This window comes from Bufo gargarizans, chromosome 7 (assembly GCF_014858855.1).
Source record: "Bufo gargarizans isolate SCDJY-AF-19 chromosome 7, ASM1485885v1, whole genome shotgun sequence".
Taxonomy (NCBI): domain Eukaryota; kingdom Metazoa; phylum Chordata; class Amphibia; order Anura; family Bufonidae; genus Bufo; species Bufo gargarizans.
Window position 1 is genome coordinate 166,058,524 of NC_058086.1, and position 25,094 is coordinate 166,083,617.

Consider the following 25,094-nt stretch of genomic DNA (forward strand, 5'->3'; position numbering starts at 1 on the left):
CTCTCCTTTGGGCTGCAGTCTCTGGCTCGTCTTCCAGTCTGCTCACGAGCCCGGAGATGTTCTGCACACCGGTCTCGTTTCTGTGTTAATCCGCCTGCGTTAATGTGTCAGGCAGGGCAATCCCTGGGTTCTTGTTGGGAGGGAATGTAATCTCATTTGCTGCCACAGCCAATGCAGCGGGAAGCCACAGCTTCAGGATTCATTTTGACCTCCTGGCCCGCTCGATCTCTCTGTAAGTAATTCACGGCATCATTATCTCAGAATTACGGCTTGTCACTTTGTAATATGACGGAACGCGCGAGTCTCAGGCATTGTAAAATGATATTGACAGCTTGGCAATCAACAAGTTAAAAGGCCGGGGTCGAGAAGCGGGGGTCCGACTTCAGACGGCGCCGAAATACTAAGTGGGGGAAGGACCTGGTGAAGGGACTCTGTGCATGTTAAACACTTCGGATACTATCACTGCAACTTTTGTCTCCCTTTCTCCAGTAAAGAAGGGTGACGTCATGCGTTTGTACGGTGGAAAATTTTTGGACATTTTTTGTTTTGCCCAAACAGCTTCCCACTCAGTCCGATCAGTCCTCGCCCCCCAGTGATGTATAACCAGCATCATCCCTACCATGTAAATCCACTCATAAAGCTGAACACTTTTGCCTGATGAGTACCGTTACTGAGCTGGTCTTATACTCCAGTCACATCCAGAGCTGTGTTCAGAACTCTGCAGGTTTCACATTATCTTAATTACAGATCACTGTTGCCCCTGGCTTGTCAAGTCGTCTTCTCCAGTCACATCCAAAGCTCATGCACCACTCTCGCTCTGCTCTGTGCAGACACTGAACAAGCAGGGGATGTGTATCTTCAGCACTAATATGGTGTCTTTGTCTGTGAAATGTACTCATTTGATGGTTAATTCCACTTGATCTATTCTTCACCATGCTACATGATGAAGTAGTAACTTTGGAAAAGAGGGGCAGACCTCAAGAGCGCCCCATGTGGGCTGTTATATATTTTTTTTTTTCCAGCTGCACCTGGTTTTGGGAAAGTTGTGGGGCAAGCAATATGGCCACCCGGCTACAGTTAGTTATACCGTTCCAGGCGAAAGAGCTGCCATTCGGGCAGGTGGAAGTGCAGTGGCGGCCATATTGGATGTAGCATCGAGGCAGAAGGCGGCGATTCATGAGCTGATATTTACTGGGGGGGGCTGTCTGGGTTCCCAGAAGTGACCTGTCTTTATCCACACATTTTTTTGTTCTTGGAGGTTTATGCGAGGTGCAGATATTACCATTAAGTCACTGGACAGCTGTAGACCTAGATGCATTCTGAAGATCCCAGAGCCCCAAATGAGACATGTCGGAGTACAAATTGGAAATGCCAATTTCACTTAGACTGGTTCTACGCGTTTCACAGCTAAATCCCACCGCCAGCTCCCCTCTCCCCAGATCTGCTTGCAAATGCACACAGTGAGAAGCCCGGAGATGGCAATCAGGGCTGCCCCCCATGTATAAATCTCTAATACCCTCGGCTGCACCTGGAGGAGGTCCGGGGATAGGGCATGAAATGCGTGGTCTAGCTCTCTCCAGGCAGATATTACTTTCCTCTCCGCCTTTTATCTTCTGCATCTGTATGTTTAATTTTTAGCTGTCAGCCTCCCTGGAAAACCATCCCTGTGTGGTAAATAAAGCAAGCCATTTATCTCCGCGCGCTTCGTGTGCTGGTTGGCGGGGTGGGGTGGGGGTTGGGGGGGGGGGGTTAAGGCTTGATTGTCAGGGGGTCTGCGGTGCTCCGCTTTATAATCTGACTCATCTGCCATCAAGTAAATTACAATCTCCTTCCATTTCTGCAGATGAGTGTATGACAAGCGCAGGGTCAGAGGTGACTGGTGTGTTGCAGCCTGTGAAGTGATGTCATCCTGTGACATCACTCCACATATTTCATCTTCTAGTGATATTCACGTCCTCCACGGTCACCTCATTTCACGGGTTTCTTCTTCTAGGCAGATTTACCTCCTCATCTTCTCCCATGTAGGGGAAAACGTATAATCCGTGCTACATGTAGTGTGGAAGGGGTGGAGCCTGACACAGCTGTTTAATGAATTCCCATGTCATGCTCCACCCCCTCATGCCTTGCTATGTTTTGCTGGGAGTGTTCCTTTAAGTTTTATTGAGTGGCTTCTGTGTTACCGGATGAATGAAAACCACAAGTGGCAGCCATGAATAGTATGTAGCATGCAGAGATACATGGCTCTTCTTCTAGCCTACTAATCTAAGTGTCAGTCTTTACTGTAGTTCTGGTAATCTATTCATGTACCAGGTGGCACAGTATGAGCATTGCATCTGCCACTGTGGCCCATTGGACTCCCGTTGGCCTGTCACTAAGGTAAAGGGGGCAGTACGTCAACTAGTATGGAATTTCCAATAACCTGAGTCCATTACGGTCCTGAGAATTAGCAGGACTTTTGGTGACAGTGGGGAAAACTCCAGCTTTTTCAGTGATTCCTTATGGGCTTTTGTTCTTTTTGTCTTCCAGTACAACTATGAGGGCAATGACATCAGCGATCTGCCCGTGAATCTCTCTGTCGTCTGGAATGGAAATTTCGTCATCGATAACCCACAGAACATACAAGGTGAGGGCATTGATTGTCAGAGCCGCCCATCCCTTCTCCAGTTCTTGCTCCAAGCTTTTCATATGGGTCGTTTGATTTCGTCTGACATGCTCAGCTAAGGCCTTGAGTTGTAATACATCGCTAATTAGTAAGGCCATGTCATTAATTCATTAATGAGCGCAGCGTGTGGAAATATTGACTCTCCGGTCTGTTCCGCAGCCCACCTCTACAAGTGTTCAGCCCTGCGGGAGAGTTGTGGACTCTGTTTGAAATCTGATCCTCATTTTGAGTGTGGTTGGTGCGTGACCGAGAAGAAATGCACCCTGCGCCAGAATTGTCCGATATACGAAAGCCCATGGATGCACGTCAGTACTCCTCAGAGCCGCTGCACAGACCCCAAAATCATCAAGGTATGTGAGCATTCCTATCACAGCTTAAATACCGTATACACCAGCACTCACTACTATGTTATGGCAAGTACTGTACAAAATATTACTAACACTGTCCCCTGTGTACAGGAGTATTAATATTCTAATACTGCTACTATGTACAAGAATATAACTGCTATAATACTGCTCCTATGTACAAGAATATAACTGCTATAATACTGCTCCTATGTACAAGAACATATCTACTATAATACTGCCTCCTATGTACAAGAATATAACTACTATAATACTGCTCCCTATGTACAAGAATATAACTACTATAATACTGCTCCTATGTACAAGAATATAACTACTATAATACTGCCCCTATGTACAAGAATATAACTACTATAATACTGCCTCCTACGTACAAGAATATAACTACTATAATACTGCCTCCTATGTACAAGAATATAACTACTATAATACTGCTCCTATGTACGAGAATATAACTACTATAATACTGCCTCCTATGTACAAGAATATAACTACTATAATACTGCTCCTATGTACGAGAATATAACTACTATAATACTGCCTCCTATGTACAAGAATATAACTACTATAATACTGCCTCCTACGTACAAGAATATAACTCCTATAATACTGCCTCCTATGTACAAGAATATAACTGCTATAATACTGCTCCTATGTACAAGAACATATCTACTATAATACTGCCTCCTATGTACAAGAATATAACTACTATAATTGCTCCCTATGTACAAGAATATAACTACTATAATACTGCCCCTATGTACAAGAATAAAACTACTATAATACTGCCTCCTACGTACAAGAATATAACTACTATAATACTGCCTCCTACGTACAAGAATATAACTACTATAATACTGCCTCCTACGTACAAGAATATAACTACTATAATACTGCTCCTATGTACGAGAGTATAACTACTATAATACTGCCTCCTATGTACAAGAATATAACTACTATAATACTGCCTCCTACGTACAAGAATATAACTCCTATTATACTGCCTCCTATGTACAAGAATATAACTCCTATAATACTGCCTCCTATGTACAAGAATATAACTACTATAATACTCCCTCCTATGTACAAGTATATAACTACTATAATACTGCCTCCTATGTACAAGAATATAACTACTATAATACTGCCTCTTATGTACAAGAATATAACTACTATAATACTGCCTCTTATGTACAAGAATATAACTACTATAATACTGCCTCCTATGTACAAGAATATAACTACTATAATACTGCCTCCTATGTACAAGAATATAACTACTATAATACTGCCTCCTATGTACAAGAATATAACTACTATAATACTGCCTCCTATGTACAAGAATATAACTACTATAATACTGCTCCTATGTACAAGAATATAACTACTATAATACTGCTCCTATGTACAAGAATATAACTACTATAATACTGCTCCTATGTACAAGAATATAACTACTATAATACTGCTCCTATGTACAAGAATATAACTACTATAATACTGCTCCTATGTACAAGAATATAACTACTATAATACTGCCTCCTATGTACAAGAATATAACTACTATAATACTGCTCTTATATTCTTGTACATAGCTTACCAAGAATATATCTACTATAATCTCTGCGGTATTGGGGCGCAGTGTATATCTGGTGGTTATAGTGGCGGGTGTAGGGGTTATCCAAGGACATTAATAAATGAGCGGTTTCTCGGCCTTTCTTCCATGTTTCTTTTCACCGTGGAGCCATTTGCGCTCTTCTCCTTTATGTTTGTGTGTGGTCAGTGCTGATAAATTGAATTTATTGTAATGTGGTCCCGGTAATGGGCACATTTGGGAATCGCTGACCTGGGCAGCCTTGGCCCCTCTGTAGCTTCTCTTTGGGATAAATCAAACAGGAACGAGATGAGGCTTTGAGCAAAGATCTCTAGTTTTGCCGAACACGGCTGAGATCAATGGCGGCCTCCTTCCTGTGATCCTCTGGCTTCACCTCGCGCTTCTGCATATCTGACAGTGAAGACGATTTCATTTTTCAGAAGAAATGTTTGTTGTTTTATTTAAAAGTTCTCCTGTGAAACCAATTAAGGGAGAAGCAGGGAGGAGGGCGAGATGCTCTGCATGAAAACATGGCTGTGGTATAGGAGGCGGGTAATGCAGGTGAGGAGGCATCCAGACAAGTGGTCACTGTATCTGCAGTGCCTTTCATACCGGGACGGCAGGTAATGATGCCTTCTGCCGGAATATGGTGCCCATTTGCCAATTTAAGGCAGCGGGTTCCTGCAGGAATATCTGACAGATCTGCTCTATATGTGAGAAGCCCACCTGTGCCGCAGTGTCCGTTCTTAAAGGGCCACATTAAGCATTATTTAATATTTTTTGGATTAATCTGTTCCTTCTTTCCAGCTCCTATAGAATATCTAAATTCTGTGCCACATCGGGGTATTGTCAGGCCCTTCTTCAGGCACATGTACTGTTTGAGAAACACTGGTTGCTATGGATGCGTTAACTTGACAACCCCCTTTTAGAACACTGCACTTGTTACAATGTATCCCTAGCAACTGCTCTGTTTCTAGATGTGGGGTGAGATTGGCACTGGAGCAGAGGAAAAGTAGTTTGCCAGAAATCACATTGTGTGAGGCCCCATCTCAGCCTAGTTATTAGTTTGCCTACAGATACATTTAGGGGCACTCCCGACCACCCGGCTGTTCCACGGCTATTCCAACCACCCGGCTGTTCCACGGCTATTCCAACCACCCGGCTGTTCCGCGGCGCTCCCGACCGACCACCTGGCTGTTTAGCGGCGCTCCCGACCGACCACCTGGCTGTTTAGCGGCGCTCCCGACCGACCACCTGGCTGTTTAGCGGCGCTCCCGACCGACCACCTGGCTGTTTAGCGGCTCTCCCGACCGACCACCTGGCTGTTTAGCGGCGCTCCCGACCGACCACCTGGCTGTTTAGCGGCGCTCCCGACCGACCACCTGGCTGTTTAGCGGCGCTCCCGACCGACCACCTGGCTGTTTAGCGGCGCTCCCGACCGACCACCTGGCTGTTTAGCGGCGCTCCCGACGACCACCTGGCTGTTTAGCAGCGCTCCCTACCGACCACCTGGCTGTTTAGCGGCGGCGCTCCCGACCGACCACCTGACTGTTTAGCGGCGGCGCTCCCGACCGACCACCTGGCTGTTTAGCGGCGGCGCTCACGACCGACCACCTGGCTGTTTAGCGGCGGCGCTCCCGACCGACCACCTGGCTGTTTAGCGGCGGCGCTCCCGACCGACCACCTGGCTGTTTAGCGGCGGCGCTCCCGACCGACCACCTGGCTGTTTAGCGGCGGCGCTCCCGACCGACCACCTGGCTGTTTAGCGGCGGCGCTCCCGACCGACCACCTGGCTGTTTAGCGGCGGCGCTCCCGACCGACCACCTGGCTGTTTAGCGGCGGCGCTCCCGACCGACCACCTGGCTGTTTAGCGGCGGCGCTCCCGACCGACCACCTGGCTGTTTAGCGGCGGCGCTCCCGACCGACCACCTGGCTGTTTAGCGGCGGCGCTCCCGACCGACCACCTGGCTGTTTAGCGGCGGCGCTCCCGACCGACCACCTGGCTGTTTAGCGGCGGCGCTCCCGACCGACCACCTGGCTGTTTAGCGGCGGCGCTCCCGACCGACCACCTGGCTGTTTAGCGGCGGCGCTCCCGACCGACCACCTGGCTGTTTAGCGGCGGCGCTCCCGACCGACCACCTGGCTGTTTAGCGGCGGCGCTCCCGACCGACCACCTGGCTGTTTAGCGGCTCTCCCGACCGACCACCTGGCTGTTTAGCGGCGCTCCCGACCGACCACCTGGCTGTTTAGCGGCGCTCCCGACCGACCACCTGGCTGTTTAGCGGCGCTCCCGACCGACCACCTGGCTGTTTAGCGGTGTCCTTACCAGCCAATCGGATTATTCAGTGCACAAGTTTTGTCTATTTTCCGTCAGTTTGGAGTCTTGTGGTCCCCCACCTGCATTCGCACATTCACTTCCATGCTCTCTCCTTCCCTTTTTTGTGGTTCCTTCATCATTCATTGGTTCCTCTGTGACTTAGAATAGTGAGTCCACATGCAATGCAAATTAGTCTTAAAGGGGTTGTCCCACCAAATAAAATTAAAAATATAGTATCTGTACAGCGCCACCTGCTGTTTGCTCTTTTCTTATTTCTCTGTCTTGCTCATTGAGATGAAAGCACATCCTGCAACTGCCAACAGCTGCAGTACAAAGGACACGCCCCCTGAGAAAGGACCCCCCCCCTGAGAAAGGACACGCCCCCTGAGCTTCCAGCCTGAAATAAATCTAGCAGAGTAATGAATGGGGAGATCTCTGGATCCATGTGAGGTACAGGGCTGCTTTTTAAGTTGTTAAAAAGAGATTGTCATGTACTATATGATATTGGATTCTCATTTTTACATTAGTCATGGGAGAACCCCTTCAAGGTTTCCATTAATTTCGGTGGAGGTCACACCCTGGCTGAAAAGTTGTAATAACCCGGTAAGGCCTGCAAGAGGCCAGTCTATTGTCAGTGCGGCCGGAGTTCCAGACTATTGTAATATATCTATCTATATCTATGTGGATTTTCCTCTCAGGAGGGTCAGGACATGAGCAGTGATTCTCCGTGTAATTACCGCTCTGGGATGGCGGTCTGCAGCCGGGTGATGCACTCTGAAAAGTTAAAAATAAAATAATGGCTAAAGTGAACGTAATTAAAGATGGCCGCTCATAAATCGCCCGTCCTCCTTCCTGCTCCCAACGGCAAATCGGTAACGAGACCCATAATTCCACAGAATGAGATTGTGCAGCCGGCGCAGGGAGACATTAATTCCATTTAGTGCCCGCAGGTGTGTGACGAGTGATGGGCCGCTCTGGAGGCAGGCAAAATCTGGTGTGAAATTGCCCGTAATTAGCTTGTTATTGGTGTTGCCGGGCCACCTCCCCTCCGCTCATCAGTCATAATGCCGCCTCTGTCACACCGCACCTGTCCGCCTTATTGGAAATAATCGTACTAAATGTGTCTCATCAGAGGAACTCCTCCCCCGCTAAAGAGACAGTGGCCAGGAAAGCGGAGGACAGGGGTCTGCCTTATATCTCCCCCCCCCAGCCACAGAATTAAATGACTTTTACATAAAAGGTCTGTGACATAAGGTAGCGGTCGGGGGGGGGGGGGGGAAATCGCCCCACTGAAGAACGCTCAGTCAGCCTCACCCCAGCCCCAAATAGCTGACACCAGGGAACAGCAGACTGCGTTCTGCGGCAGCTTCAGAGCCTGTGTCCTCGCCTGACGTCCCTCCAGAGCAGTCCTGTACAGTACACTGGTTTTGCAGTCCCTCCTGGGCCGATTTTCTCAGCAGGAATTTTACTGTTCAGATGTTGCCCTCATTCTGAACTCTATGGGTGCTGTTCCTGCGCCTGCATCAGGTTAATGTCCCTATAAGTGACCGTATGTGCCGAAGTAATAAAACCGGAGTCATCATATCCTCATGCCTTTATTCCATTTAAGCAGAAATGTATCTATCTCATATCTATCTCATATCTATCTATCTCTTATCTATCTCATATCTATCTCATATCTATCTATCTATCTATCTCTTATCTATCTATCTCTCTATCTCTTATCTGTCTCTCTATCTATCTCATATCTATCTATCTATCTCTCTCCTATCTATTATCTATCTATCTTCTATCTATCTCATATCTATCCATCTCATATCTAAATCAAATAAGCTTTATTGGCAGGACTACCGGTAAATACATTTTAGCATTGCCAAAGCAAGTTGGAAATAATTGGGTAGGGTTGGGGACATATACAGGGTGGATATATATCTATCTATCTCCTATCCCTCTGTCTCCTATCCCTCTGTCTCCTATCCCTCTGTCTCCTAGCCCTCTGTCTCCTAGCCCTCTGTCTCCTAGCCCTCTGTCTCCTATCCCTCTGTCGCCTATCCCTCTGTCGCCTATCCCTCTGTCGCCTATCCCTCTGTCGCCTATCCCTCTGTCGCCTATCCCTCTGTCGCCTATCCCTCTGTCGCCTATCCCTCTGTCGCCTATCCCTCTGTCGCCTATCCCTCTGTCGCCTATCCCTCTGTCGCCTATCCCTCTGTCGCCTATCCCTCTGTCGCCTATCCCTCTGTCGCCTATCCCTCTGTCGCCTATCCCTCTGTCGCCTATCCCTCTGTCGCCTATCCCTCTGTCGCCTATCCCTCTGTCGCCTATCCCTCTGTCGCCTATCCCTCTGTCGCCTATCCCTCTGTCGCCTATCCCTCTGTCGCCTATCCCTCTGTCGCCTATCCCTCTGTCGCCTATCCCTCTGTCGCCTATCCCTCTGTCGCCTATCCCTCTGTCGCCTATCCCTCTGTCGCCTATCCCTCTGTCGCCTATCCCTCTGTCGCCTATCCCTCTGTCGCCTATCCCTCTGTCGCCTAGCCTATCCCTCTGTCGCCTATCCCTCTGTCGCCTATCCCTCTGTCGCCTATCCCTCTGTCGCCTATCCCTCTGTCGCCTATCCCTCTGTCGCCTATCCCTCTGTCGCCTATCCCTCTGTCGCCTATCCCTCTGTCGCCTATCCCTCTGTCGCCTATCCCTCTGTCGCCTATCCCTCTGTCGCCTATCCCTCTGTCGCCTATCCCTCTGTCGCCTATCCTCTGTCGCCTATCCCTCTGTCGCCTATCCCTCTGTCGCCTATCCCTCTGTCGCCTATCCCTCTGTCGCCTATCCCTCTGTCGCCTATCCCTCTGTCGCCTATCCCTCTGTCGCCTATCCCTCTGTCGCCTATCCCTCTGTCGCCTATCCCTCTGTCGCCTATCCCTCTGTCGCCTATCCCTCTGTCGCCTATCCCTCTGTCGCCTATCCCTCTGTCGCCTATCCCTCTGTCGCCTATCCCTCTGTCGCCTATCCCTCTGTCGCCTATCCCTCTGTCGCCTATCCCTCTGTCGCCTATCCCTCTGTCGCCTATCCCTCTGTCGCCTATCCCTCTGTCGCCTATCCCTCTGTCGCCTATCCCTCTGTCGCCTATCCCTCTGTCTCCTATCCCTCTATCTCCCCCCTGTATCCCCTCTTCTCCTGAGATTAGCACATTACACCTGATGATGAAATATTCATGGCCCCACTTGGGTTACAGTTTTTTGATATTTTTTTTTTCCTTTTGCATTTCTCTCGGGTTCTTGGGCTTAACGACTCCATTTCACTTTGCTGTTCAAACTCAACAGGAATGTGTGTGGTTTTACAAAGAGCCCCCCGCTTGCCTACATTAACGTACAAAACACAGAAGCCTGCGGTAAGAAAGGGCTGCACAGCGGGGCGAGGACTACTTCATCACCGTCTCTGCGGCAGTAACAAAGGACGCTCGCTCGTAAGCACAATAATCCGGGACACTCTGTCACTTCCTAACTCCGGTTCAGAAGGGAAAACTATTCACCGACACCTGAAGAAGCAGTTACCTTAATTAAAGCCACGGGCAGGTCTTGTTCCCGCGCGGTAGGGGGTCGGGATCTTGACTGTTGCGAGTAGGTTATGCTGACCTACAGCACGGGGATAGGTTGGTGGTTCTAGTTCTGCTACAGAATTGTCTGAATGGATACAAAGTGTCAGAAACCCTTCATCTGGCGTCAGGTCATGTGTGAGCATCTGATCATCTGGCTCCTGTCGGTGCAATGATTACCAGATTAAAGGCATTTTACTGTAACTGTCAAATCTGCACATTTTGGTGTCTTTAGATCCCAGTTCTGTACTTTATAGCTGTGTTTTTGTCTCTTGAAGTTGTCTCCTGAGACCGGACCAAGACAAGGGGGAACGCGGCTGACCATAACTGGAGAGAACCTGGGCCTGAGATTCGAGGACATCCGCTTTGGCGTGAGGGTCGGACAGGTCATGTGTGTCCCGATAGAGAACGAGTATATCAGCGCTGAGCAGTAAGTGCACTGTAGTCCGCAGCCGCCCCAGCCATGAGCAGCTGATGGCATAGACGAGTAGAGAGTAATCAGCCCTTGGCTTCACCGTGTTTTCTACTTGTAGGATTGTTTGTGAGATTGGAGAAGCTAAAATAATGCCGCCACGCGATGTCACTGTTGAGGTTTGCATAAGAGACTGCTCTAAGGAGTACATGACCACTGCACCAAAGTCCTTCTCATTTGTGGTAAGTCACCTCAACTGTTCTGTCCTGTGTTCTACTCCAGAGCTGCACTCACTATTCTGCTGCTGTAGTCACTGTGTACATACATTACTTATCCTGCACTGATCCTGAGTTACATCCTGTATTATACTCCAGAGCTGCACTCGCTATTCTGCTGGTGCAGTCACTGTGTACATACATAACATTACTTATCCTGTACTGATCCTGAGTTATATCCTGTGTTATACTCCAGAGCTGCACTCACTATTCTGCTGGTGCAGTCACTGTGTACATACATTACTTATCCTGTACTGATCCTGAGTTACATCCTGTGTTATACTCCAGAGCTGCACTCACTATTCTGCTGGTGCAGTCACTGTGTACATACATTACTTATCCTGTACTGATCCTGAGTTACATCCTGTATTATACTCCAGAGCTGCACTCACTATTCTGCTGGTGCAGTCACTGTGTACATACATTACTTATCCTGTACTGATCCTGAGTTACATCCTGTACTATACTCCAGAGCAGCACTCACTATTCTGCTGGTGCAGTCACTGTGTACATACATTACTTATCCTGTACTGATCCTGAGTTACATCCTGTATTATACTCCAGAGCTGCGCTCACTATTCTGCTGGTGCAGTCACTGTGTACATACATTACTTATCCTGTACTGATCCTGAGTTACATCCTGTATTATACTCCAGAGCTGCACTCACTATTCTGCTGGTGCAGTCACTGTGTACAGACATTACATTACTTATCCTGTACTGATCCTGAGTTACATCCTGTATTATACTCCAGAGCTGCACTCACTATTCTGCTGGTGCAGTCACTGTGTACATACATTACTTATCCTGTACTGATCCTGAGTTACATCCTGTATTATACTCCAGAGCTGCACTCACTATTCTGCTGGTGCAGTCACTGTGTACATACATTACTTATCCTGTACTGATCCTGAGTTACATCCTGTATTATACTCCAGAGCTGCACTCACTATTCTGCTGGTGCAGTCACTGTGTACATACATTACATTAATTATCCTGTACTGATGCTGAGTTATATCCTGTTTTATACTTCAGAGCTGCACTCACTATTCTGCTAGTGGGCAGCCATCTACAGTAGGATAATCTATATGTCAATCTGGATTGTAGTTCCTTAGACGTGTGGCTGACTACAAGCTTGCTGACTGTTTCTAATATCCCACAGTAGAATTAGGAGACAGACTCTGATAAGTAATGTATTTAGAAAGTTTCTAGTTTTCTTCTGTAGGTTTTAGCTGTAAATTGGGGTTCCGTGATGCTCTCGGCCTATATAACCCAGCTTTCAGACCACTTAATCATTAGTGACAGACTCCGTACCTTTATTATGTAGCAGAGCTGCAGTCGCGGCCTCAGTGTTGTAAATATTACAGTAAGGTCATGCCTGGCTTCTTCTATAACTCATGACACAAATCTGTGTTAACAGAGCCCACATTTTTACCGAGTGACCCCAGGCCGTGGCCCGTTGTCTGGTGGCACATGGATAACCATAGAGGGAAACAACCTGAATGCCGGTAGCAATGTGTCTGTAGACATCGGAGGACGACCCTGCGCCTTTTCCTGGTATGTGTCAAAGTCTTAAATATAGTGGGATTAAACATTATAGGGGTTGTCCAAATTTAGAAAATGGTCAGCTTTTCTCCTAAACCAGCGCCACCCATGTCTACAGGTTGTGTGTATGATTGCAGTTTAGCCACATTGACATCAGTGGGGCTGAGCTGCAATACTACACAGAGCCAGGTGTGGTGCTGTTTCCGGAAAGCAGCAATGTGGCTGAGGGTCTGCTAGAATGTATCCAGTCTAATCAATCCTCTGCAGCTGACACATTTCATCCTCCCTGATACATTGTAGCGAATGAGCAGTCCGGCAGATAGAGGTGTTCTGCTAATGAAATGCCTATGATCCCTGCAGCTTTCACCCATAAAATGCATGTGAACTGTAAGCGGAGCGATTGCCTTGCGTGTCCACCGGAGGATGTTCTGTGCTATAGAAAGCGCTCAGATAGCGGCACATTGTGACTTACAGACGTGGGTTTAAGTGCCGCGCCCCAGGCTGCTTCTCTCCCGCGCTTTGGCTTCGCCTGCGCTTCTCTTCCATAGGATTTCAAGTGCATAATTTCTAGATTATGAATGATAATAGAGCGGGTCTTTAAATATTTTCCTGTGGTAATTGGTGGTTATCAGTGCTAATAGCTGCTGTTTGCGGGGTGAGCGCGTGACGCCGAGTTTTAGTTCAGCAAAAGCTTTTTATCTTTCTGTTCCTACATTACAATAGCTGCTGCCAAGGAACAAGGAGCCATCTTACACCAACAGCGCTGCTGCCTACAGATCAGGGTTGGCAGTAGCTGTGCTGCCCCCATTCCTCCTCTCACCTGCTGCCCACTTCCCTCCTCTCATGTGCTGCCCCCTTTCCCTCCTCTCACGTGCTGCCCCCTTTCCCTCCTCTCACGTGCTGCCCCCTTTCCCTCCTCTCACCTGCTGCTGCCCCCTTTCCCTCCTCTCACCTGCTGCTGCCCCCTTTCCCTCCTCTCACCTGCTGCTGCCCCCTTTCCCTCCTCTCACCTGCTGCTGCCCCCTTTCCCTCCTCTCACCTGCTGCTGCCCCCTTTCCCTCCTCTCACCTGCTGCTGCCCCCTTTCCCTCCTCTCACCTGCTGCTGCCCCCTTTCCCTCCTCTCACCTGCTGCTGCCCCCTTTCCCTCCTCTCACCTGCTGCTGCCCCCTTTCCCTCCTCTCACCTGCTGCCCCAATCCCTAATATAGATCACATTAATATTTCAAGATTGCTGAATTTACTTTTGACATAGGAGGGGAGTAGCAGTGTGCATGGTGGTAGTTGTAGTTAATCTATGATTAAAGGGTTTGTCAGTCCATGGAATAGGAGACCCCTAATAAACAACTGATTTGGCCTGTGCTGATGATGGCAGCCATTCAAATGAGCAAGAACTGCTGTTTGCTCACTGCATAGAAGCGAGTCCAAAATTGGGTCTCCTCCTCTGTGACATCCATGTGCTCTGATTTGGACAGCCATTATTTATTTCCATGTATAATTATCTACCCAGCACTAAACTGTATTTGACCAGAGGCAAAGCGCATCTCAGTGATAAGTGGTTATGGTCCCTATAGCCATCCTCAAAGAACCCCATAGGATTTAATGACATTTTAAGAGTTTTCGGCGGCTGAAGCTATCAGTCTTCCGTCTTTAGGAGAACCGCCAAGGAAATTCGCTGCAAAACTCCACAAGGGCAGACCCCGGCGAGCACTGAGATCCAGATCCACATCAACCGGGCAGTACTACACAACACGATGGTGAAATACAACTACACCGAGGACCCTACAGTGCAGAAGATGGAGCCAGAGTGGAGCATCACCAGGTAATGTTCGCCGTATGTTACGGAGGAGGTGGTATGATCACAGCTTAGTGGTTGACCGCATGCTGTAGTGTTTGCCCTCCTTCTGTATTGCAGTGGGGGGACACCTCTCACAGTCACTGGAGTCAACCTGGCCACCATCAAGGAGCCGAAAATCCGCGTAAAATATGGTGATGTGGAGCGAGAGAATGTAAGTGCCTTTGGAATGACCATGTATATCTTGTGATGGTTCATGCCTAGTAGATAAGGATGGCATGACCCTCTCCTGTTGCAGTATGCGTTACATCCAATAGTCCAACAGATGCCAAACAGTTAAAATTTCTTGTATTGTCCACTTTGTCCTGATGTTCTTTGTCTTCTCCTTCCAGAACTGCACAGTCTACAATGACACCACCATGGTGTGCTTAGCCCCTTCCATTGAAAACCCATTGAGGTCCCCACCTGAGAACGGAGATCGCCCAGATGAGATTGGTTTTATCATGGACAATGTCCAATCCCTGCTCGTTGTGAACACCACGACCTTCATCTACTACCCAGACCCAATTTTTGAGTCCTTGACTCTCTCAGGAAACCTGGAGCTGAAGCCGAGCTCTCCACTCATCATCAAGGTTAGTCACTCCAAGATTATCCATGGTGGAATAAGTCTATATTAGGTCATCCCTGGTCTAAAAAACTAATTCTGTCTCCTGTAGGGTCGGAACATTCTTCCATCCGTTCCTGGAAACTTCCGCTTGAACTACACAGTGTTAATTGGCGACACCCCTTGTGCACTAACAGTCTCTGAGACACAACTCCTATGCGAGTCTCCGAACCTCACCGGTCAACACAAAGTGACAGTAAGTCCAAATGCACCCACTTATCTTATGTATCAGGAACATCAGATGTCTTTCCGAGAGGTAATATGTTGTCTCTTCACTTCTCAGATCAAAGTTGGAGGGTTTGAGTTTTCACCTGGGAACCTGCAGATCTATTCCGATAGTCTCCTGACCTTGCCAGCAATCATTGGCATTGGCGGAGGTGGTGGGCTTCTGTTACTCATCATCATCATCGTCCTCATCGCCTACAAGCGCAAGTCAAGAGATGCAGATCGTACCTTGAAGCGTCTCCAGCTGCAGATGGACAATCTGGAATCCCGGGTGGCCTTGGAGTGCAAGGAAGGTAAATCTAGCAATGTATAGAGTGGGGATAAGTAGACTGGGGCGACAGATGGTTCATATTTCCTGAGGAATGTGTCCTTCAGATGTCCTCAAGCATTTTCTTATCCTCTAATGATGTTCCAAGAGTTGATCTCGCCATTTTGCAGATGTTCCAGTTTTTAAAAAAAGCCGGCTGAGCCTTATAATGATCGAGCGCTGTCCATTTAGTGGTGTGGATTCTGTAGAGCCCATTAATCTCTCCATGAAATCTGTCGTGCACCGTCTTCTCCTGCCCCACGTTTGATATCTGGCCTCATTTTGATGTCTTTAGGTTGTTAGAGTCTGCATGGTGGTGGAGGGGGGTCTCCGTTATACTAATGGGGGGGAGTTAAATCATCGGTTCCATTTATAGTCTGCCTTCTTCTGAGGTCCACCGTATGAAAGGGAAGTAAGGGAAGAGGGTGAGACACCCAGGTGTCTCATTATGTGGAGGAAACTGGGACAAGGAGTCTGCAAAAACTTGCTGAAGGCAGTTTAATTGCCCATTATTTTTGTGAGCCAGAATATGGTGTCACAACCCAGCCGACTGCAGCGGGTGTAGAATTAGGGGCCAAGAGGTTGGCAGTACAAAGAGGATGAAGGAACGAGTTCTATATGTGTGCGGCTATATGTACTCTAAAGTGTCTATATGAAGCTGGAGATGGAAGGAGAGACAAGGCAATGCCAGGGATGATCATCGGTAATATCCTGCAGCTGCCAGATAAAAGAGCGGCCTTTTAATTAAGCGGCGTGGTATCTCTACCCATCCTATGCCTTTGAGTTGCTCCGTGGACAGATTAGAGATCTCCGCTCACTCGCTGCCCTCCTCCCTAAGGGTCTGACAGCTCGGAAAGTTCCCCTCTCAGCGCTGCCGCATAAATGTAATTGAATTCCTTCCATAGATCTGTGTCTGATGAACGTGACGCGGTCACCGTGTCACCTGCGCTCCTCCAGGGCCGGCAATGGAGGCTGCCCGTTATTTGCCTTGTATGGTCACTAGACTGGGAAGTAACATGTTCTCCGGGACGTGGCGGCCTGTGCATCTCCCGCAAATAACAAGAGAGACACTAATGGGGACGCAATATACCAAATACTTATAGACTGTCTGAATGACCTCCATTATTGTCACCCCGGCTCTGCGCTGTCTGCTGGCCGGTTTTGGTATTTGCTTGGCATGCCTGGCACTCATGGCTCTTACCCGTAGGCTAAGGATATCCCTGTGGTCTCTCCCAAATTCCTTACTTTTTATTGAGCAAAGAAACTGCCTTAATGGGGTTCTCCTATCTTATAAAGTGATGACATAACAGTAGAGTATCGCCTTCACTTGCTGGAGTTTCCCGACCGATCCTGGCAATATGGCGCTAGAGTAGGACTATGACCACTTGGGAGCAGGCTGACACCCACCAAGGCCTTTCCTTTTGGAAAATGTCTACAATTGTAACCAAACACTGTTTACCATAGAATGTTCCTTGCATAGATAAATGTCAGAAGCTTCTCCTGAGGAGCTCATTATACTGATAGAATCTCTCTTCTTGTCTTGAAGCCTTCGCCGAGCTGCAGACGGACATCCACGAGCTGACCAATGACCTGGATGGGGCCGGGATCCCGTTCTTGGACTACCGCACGTACGCCATGCGGGTTCTGTTCCCTGGCATTGAAGACCACCCTGTACTGAAGGAGATGGAGGTGGGGGCCCCTTCTGTTTGTTCCTCCTTTGTGCGGCGAGCGCCGGGCCGCAGAGAAATGCTCATAACGCATCTTTTTTTTTACTTGGCTTTGTTACAGGAAGCCGCTTTGTTCACAGATCTAAATCGGGCGTCGGGATGAAATTTCCCGCTCATTATACCGCTATTGTTGGGGAAAACAAAAAAAAATGAAAAAGCGACTGTACAGAATTATCTTGGTTGTGCTGGTGGAAAGGGTTAACCTGTCATTTCTGAAGCCAATTGTGCTGCTTTGAAATGGCGGTGAAATGCGTCCGCTCTCATCCGCGTCCTTCTGGAATTTGCTTTTTGCGGAGCGTTCTTTGGTGTGACCTTTTTAGTGCTGCCTTGTCATTTGTAGGACTACACGTCCCAGCATGCCTTGCTTTCTGGCTTACATTAATGAGATAATTTGGCTTCCGCAGCTGCAACCACAACTTTATAAAAAAATTCCAAGGAGCCTATAAACCAGAATTTTGGGGAGCGCTGTGATTGGCTGTTGGTTTCCCGATGCAGTGAGTGATCTCATGTGGCTAGCTGTTCACTGGAGTGGGGGGGTAGAGGATGAGTGTACTGCAGCCATGCTTCATCCCTGCGCTTAAAAGGGGCATGACAAGTCAGAAATGTACCCCCTTTAAAAAATAAAATAAAATGGATGATAAATATCTGATGAGTGAGTGAATCAATTGGTACAAATTTTCTTAAAAATCGTCCTTCTTGAGCAGTGAGGGGCTGGCCCTGTGCATGCGCTGCTCCCCTTCCAGGCAGTGTTGTGGTGCTCAGGTAGCAGCAGAATAAGCCTCTGCGCTTGCGCAGCCAATTAGAGCAACAGCGGCAGTGCCACATCTTGCCTGGGAGTCTTTTAAGGCCAGCCTCTCGCCGCTCAAGGAGGCCGTCTTGATTGAATTAGATACGTACCAATTGATTGGCTCTACTGATTGGTGGGACCACCACTGATCATGAGAAGGGAGGTCCTGTGCCCCCATATGTGCCACTTAATTTATTCTCTATGGGACTACCAGAGATAGACGAGCGCTGTGCTCTGATGTCTCCGTCAGTCCCATGGAGAATGAATGGAGCGGCAGCGGACATGCTTGATCGGCAGCTCCATTCATACAGTAGCACTGCACCCCGGGTTCCCGTGATCAGACCCTTATCTCCTATCCTGAGGCTAACGGATATATATTTAACTTGGCACAACCGCTTTCAGCCATGTTGACATAAGGACTGTTTTTCAGCCTCTTGGTGGAAATAATGTCTCAGTTCACTGACAGCAAGCAGATGCTGTGAAACATAAAGCGTGTAAAAATGGTAGAACTTTTCATTGTACAGGAGGCTGTCTGATAGATAAGGTGCGGGGCGACACCAGACTGCGCCGATTATACGGGCGTATTATAAAGCCCGGGAGTCTCCTCGTCCTGTAAGGCCTCTTGCACACGAACGTATTTTTCTTTCCGTGTCCGTTCCATCTTTTTTGCGGACCGTATACGGAACCATTCACTTCAATGGGTCCGCCAAAAAAGCGGAAGTTACTCTGTGTGCATTCCGTTTCCGTATGTCCGTATTTCCGTTCCGCAAAAAAATAGAACATGTCCCATTATTGTCCGCATTACGGACAAGAATAATACTGTTCTGTTAGTGGTCAGCTGTTCCGTTCCGGAATGCACACGGACGTCATCCGTATTTTCAGCGGACCGCAAAATACATACGGTTGTGTGTGCATGAGGCCTAATAAGTGCTTCATATGTGTTCTGCCTTTGGGCAAATTGCTGCTGAGAATAGTCCCTGCGCCCATCATGCGGCTCTGCCGAAACTGCCTGCACCCCGCCACGACTCCCTGCCAGTAAATTCCGGCGCAGGAAATGTGCATTTACTTGGAGATGATATCAAATATTGATGACATTAAGAATCCTGTTGCCGTCAGCGCCCCTCCCCCGTGGCTCCGCGCACCGTCCTGGCCTTCATACATTACAGCCGCCCGCTCAATAGGATTTCCGATACAGACAGAGGCAATTAGGTGGCTCACGCTCTGCGCGCTCCTCTCACAAGTTCGATAAGTTTAATGGTTTCAAAATTTACCTTCTGAGGCCGAATAGTAAAACATGCGGCAAACTTTCCCCGGTCGTACGAGCTGCAACCTGCTTAGTGTCGCTTTGCGAGGTGAATCATTGGGACTTTCTGGAGGTTAAATCCTTCTCCAGATGGCCACAAACACTGGCGACATTTATCTTGTCCTATTCACCGTAAATAGGCGATTATCAGAGGAACCGCCATAGAGATATTGCTGGAAAACGCGCAGAGGCGGCTCATTAAGTCTGGCGCAGACACCGGAAAGCGGCCAGATCCCATTACAGTCAGTGGGGTCCGGCGGTATCTGGTTAGGCTGACCTGGTGAACTCCGGCAGCCTGTTCTCTGCTGGATCACAAGTGTGAACCTAACCTTACTATAGAGGGGGAATAGGCCATACGACTAGCGCCTCTCGCTTCAGCAAATGGCATTTATCACGTAGAGAAAGTTAATACAAGGCACTTCCTAATGTATTGGGATTCTCCATATTGCCTCCTGTGCCGGCTGGATTCATTTTTCCATCACATTATACACTGCTCGTTTCCATGGTTACAACTAGGAATGAGCGAATTTCATATTTTGACGTTCGAGTTGGGGTATATGCTGAATTGCGTTATGGATTCCGTTACCACGGACCATAACGCAATTCCATGAAGGAATGCGTAACGGAATGCCTTTTGGAGGCGTTACGTTATTCGCTCCTACATAATAGAAGTCTATGGCCTGCATAACGGATCCGTCCGGTTTCCATTGTCCTGGAGTCCTCTCCTGCGTAACGGAAATCGGACGGATCCGTTATGCAAGCCATAGACTTCTATTATGACAGAACAAATAACAGAAAGCGTCTAAAGCCATTCCGTTATGGTCCGCAACTCGAACTTCTAAATATGAAATGGAAACGAGCAGGGTGCGATTGGAGTACAAGACCGGATGCCACTTAATATCCATAGAAGATCATTGAAGAACTAGCGTTAGGTCTATGTAGATAACTTTGATCAGTGGAGTTCCTCTATCACAGGGACAGGCAAACTCCTGCTGTTGTGAAACTACAACTCCCAGCATGCATACTTTGATCTTGTGCGAACTCCTATAGAAATGAATGCTGCATGCTGGGAATTGTAGTTTCACAGCAGCTGGAGTGCCTGATGGGTGGCTGATCCCTGCTCTATCATGACGGTGGCTGCTGACGTTATTGGCCTCAGGGGACTCTACCAGCAGCGTGCCCGTTACTTTTGCGTGCCCCGCGCAGATCAGTGGCCACCACCGACCTCGGCAGAGCCTGATCCTATTCCTCCCGCTGTAGGTTTAGCACGTTCCTCCTCAGTACACGATCTGATGGAAGCCAAGACTTGTATCTTTGCTGCACTTCCCTAAAGACTTCCCCACAGCACAAGCCACAGAGGCTGCGCGGTCCTGCTAATGAGTAGAGAGAGGACGGCGCAAAACTTTCTCTCCCTATATTATCCGAAAACAAAGGTGTCAGGCCAGAACCGTAGATACGGTCTCCTGGGATTAATGGTGGAGATCCCATAGATGATGCACTGTATGCTATGCTAATAATGAAAGGGAAAGGGGGGGATCTATACGCTCTGTGATTAGAAAAACATGGCTGCTTTCTTACAGAAAGAGAGAGCGACACCACGATCCACAGGCGGTGTTATTTCAGATCAGTTCCACAGTGAACGTGGAGCAGTGGCAATACCGTACACCAGCTGTGTTTTATAAGAAAACCGCCATGTTTAACACTTGGGAGATCAAAAGAAACCTTTTGTTAGACCCCACTATATGTCCTCCTCCTGACACCATTTTACGGATTTATAATTGACATAAAAGGAGTCACTGTGTACATACATTACTTATCCTGTACTGATCCTGAGTTACATCCTGTACTATACTCCAGAGCTGCACTCACTATTCTGCTGGTGCAGTCACTGTGTACATACATTACTTATCCTGTACTGATCCTGAGTTACATCCTGTATTATACTCCAGAGCTGCACTCACTATTCTGCTGGAGGTGTCACTGTGTACATACATTACTTATCCTGTACTGATCCTGAGTTACATCCTGTATTATACTCCAGAGCTGCACTCCCTATTCTGCTGGTGCAGTCACTGTGTACATACATTACTTATCCTGTACTGATCCTGAGTTACATCCTGTATTATACTCCAGAGCTGCACTCCCTATTCTGCTGGTGCAGTCACTGTGTACATACATTACATTACTTATCCTGTACTGATCCTGAGTTATATCCTGTATTATACTCCAGAGCTGCACTCACTATTCTGCTGGTGCAGTCACTGTGTACATACATTACTTATCCTGTACTGATCCTGAGTTACATCCTGTATTATACTCCAGAGCTGCACTCACTATTCTGCTGGTGCAGTCACTGTGTACATACATTACTTATCCTGTACTGATTCTGAGTTACATCCTGTATTATACTCCAGAGCTGCACTCACTATTCTGCTGGTGCAGTCACTGTGTACATACATTACTTATCCTGTACTAATCCTGAGTTACATCCTGTGTTATACCCCAGAGCTGTACTCACTATTCTGCAGGTGCAGTCACTGTGTACATACATTACTTATCCTGTACTGATCCTGAGTTACATCCTGTATTATACTCCAGAGCTGCACTCACTATTCTGCTGGTGCAGTCACTGTGTACATACATTACTTATCCTGTACTAATCCTGAGTTACATCCTGTATTATACTCCAGAGCTGCACTCTCTATTCTGCTGGTGCAGTCACTGTGTACATACATTACTTATCCTGTACTGATCCCGAGTTACATCCTGTATTATACTCCAGAGCTGCACTCACTATTCTGCTGGTGCAGTCACTGTGTACATACATTACTTATCCTGTACTGATCCTGAGTTACATCCTGTATTATACTCCAGAGCTGCACTCACTATTCTGCTGGTGCAGTCACTGTGTACATACATTACTTATCCTGTACTGATCCTGAGTTACATCCTGTATTATACTCCAGAGCTGCACTCACTATTCTGCTGGTGCAGTCACTGTGTACATACATTACTTATCCTGTACTGATTCTGAGTTACATCCTGTATTATACTCCAGAGCTGCACTCACTATTCTGCTGGTGCAGTCACTGTGTACATACATTACTTATCCTGTACTGATCCTGAGTTACATCCTGTATAATACTCCAGAGCTGCACTCACTATTCTGCTGGTGAAGTACAGGATAAGTAATGTATGGGACTCATCAGTTGGTGACTTGAGTTGCTGCACTGGTCTCAGACGTCCTTAAAACAAAGGGACGGCTTTCTACCTCTCAGCAGCAATCAGAAGCCGGTGAGTGGAGTGGGAGGTAAGTGCACGTCCTCCAGAACTCGGCAGGAATACCTGTTAGGAGCAATTGGCGCGCGACACAAACCTCCACTTGGAATCGTCTGTATTAATGCCCAGTGAATATATTATGAATGCTCCAGTGATTAATATGGCAGCTGCTCGGGGCGTCTGTGGAGGTTTTTTCCCCTTCGCGAAGGTTGAGGACTCTTGAACTATATGAGACCTGAGTGATAATTTTGGTTAATAGCCGCATTAATCAGCAACAAAGAAATGGGTAAGAAACAAGGAGCGAGCCAAGGAGGTGTCTGCACGGGATCGGTGCAGCTCGCCCCCACTTCGCCCTGATGAAGTGCCCTTATATCGGGCTGAATTTACACTCACCTGTGTGCACGGCTTATTACACAGATGGCGCCATTTATAGCTTTATACGAAAGGCGGCGTAACCTTTTCTTTTTTAATATTGATGTAATGCAGATCTTTTCATATTTATTGCAATAGACTGCACTTAACTGCACAGCAAATAGAAAGTTTACTTAATCACAGATTAGTGATCCCTGACGGCTGTCTTCCTCATCACAGGTCCAAGCCAATGTGGAGAAGGCTCTGAACCTCTTTGGGCAGCTCCTGAACAAGAAGCATTTCCTTCTGACCTTTATCCGCACCTTGGAAGCCCAACGCAGCTTCTCCATGAGAGACAGAGGAAATGTAGCCTCCCTGATCATGACCGGACTGCAGGGGGAGATGGAGTATGCCACCGGTGTCCTCAAACAACTTCTGTCTGACCTGATAGAGAAGAATCTGGAGAGCAAGAACCACCCTAAACTGCTGCTGAGAAGGTGAGAACAGTACGAAAACGGATGCCCCTTCTCAAACAAAATCACATGACTTATCTTTACTGATCCCAACTTATATCCTGTATTATACTCCAGAGCTGCACTCACTATTCTGCTGGTGCAGTCACTGTGTACATACATTACTTATCCTGTACTGATCCTGAGTTACATCCTGTATTATATTCCAGAGCTGCACTCACTATTCTGCTGGTGCAGTCACTGTGTACATACATTACTTATCCTGTACTGATCCTGAGTTACATCCTGTATTATACTCCAGAGCTGCACTCACTATTCTGCTGGTGCAGTCACTGTGTACATACATTACTTATCCTGTACTGATCCTGAGTTACATCCTGTATTATATTCCAGAGCTGCACTTACTATTCTGCTGGTGCAGTCACTGTGTACATACATTACTTATCCTGTACTGATCCTGAGTTACATCCTGTATTATATTCCAGAGCTGCACTCACTATTCTGCTGGAGCAGTCACTGTGTACATACATTACTTATCCTGTACTGATCCTGAGTTACATCCTGTATTATACTCCAGAGCTGCACTCACTATTCTGATGGTGCAGTCACTGTGTACATACATTACATTACTTATCCTGTACTGATCCTGAGTTACATCCTGTATTATACTCCAGAGCTGCACTCACTATTCTGCTGGAGCAGTCACTGTGTACATACATTACTTATCCTGTACTGATCCTGAGTTACATCCTGTATTATACTCCAGAGCTGCACTCACTATTCTGCTGGTGCAGTCACTGTGTAGATACATTACATTACTTATCCTGTACTGATCCCGAGTTACATCCTGTATTATACTCCAGAGCTGCACTCACTATTCTGCTGGTGCAGTCACTGTGTACATACATTACTTATCCTGTACTGATCCTGAGTTACATCCTGTATTATACTCCAGAGCTGCACTCACTATTCTGATGGTGCAGTCAATGTGTACATACATTACATTACTTATCCTGTACTGATCCTGAGTTACATCCTGTATTATACTCCAGAGCTGCACTCACTATTCTGCTGGTGCAGTCACTGTGTACATACATTACTTATCCTGTACTGATCCTGAGTTACATCCTGTATTATACTCCAGAGCTGCACTCAATATTCTGCTGGTGCAGTCACTGTGTACATACATTACTTATCCTGTACTGATCCTGAGTTACATCCTGTATTATACTCCAGAGCTGCACTCACTATTCTGCTGGTGCAGTCACTGTGTACATACGTTACTTATCAGATAGTGAATCTAAGCTACATCCTGTATTATACTACACTTTTCTGTGCTGGTATTTAGTGGAAACAGTCAGCAAGCTTGTTCATAAACATACCATAATAGCTTATCTGAGCTTGTGTAACGTTGGTAGCAAATAGTTTGTT

General features: G+C 47.4%; 1 protein-coding gene across 3 annotated transcripts in view; it reads left to right on the top strand.

Moving 5' to 3' along the window:
* Positions 1 to 25,094, top strand: part of PLXNA1 (plexin A1) — a 262,601-nt gene that overhangs the window by 215,000 nt on the left and 22,507 nt on the right. For all 3 annotated transcript variants that reach the window (XM_044302494.1, XM_044302496.1, XM_044302495.1), the window contains exons 11-22: positions 2,527 to 2,623; positions 2,822 to 3,012; positions 10,803 to 10,954; positions 11,058 to 11,178; positions 12,631 to 12,767; positions 14,407 to 14,574; positions 14,668 to 14,761; positions 14,940 to 15,179; positions 15,264 to 15,407; positions 15,495 to 15,729; positions 17,290 to 17,432; positions 23,431 to 23,687. In XM_044302494.1, coding sequence (XP_044158429.1) covers positions 2,527 to 2,623; positions 2,822 to 3,012; positions 10,803 to 10,954; positions 11,058 to 11,178; positions 12,631 to 12,767; positions 14,407 to 14,574; positions 14,668 to 14,761; positions 14,940 to 15,179; positions 15,264 to 15,407; positions 15,495 to 15,729; positions 17,290 to 17,432; positions 23,431 to 23,687 — 1,979 coding nt within the window. The remainder of the gene's footprint in view (positions 1 to 2,526; positions 2,624 to 2,821; positions 3,013 to 10,802; positions 10,955 to 11,057; positions 11,179 to 12,630; positions 12,768 to 14,406; positions 14,575 to 14,667; positions 14,762 to 14,939; positions 15,180 to 15,263; positions 15,408 to 15,494; positions 15,730 to 17,289; positions 17,433 to 23,430; positions 23,688 to 25,094) is intronic.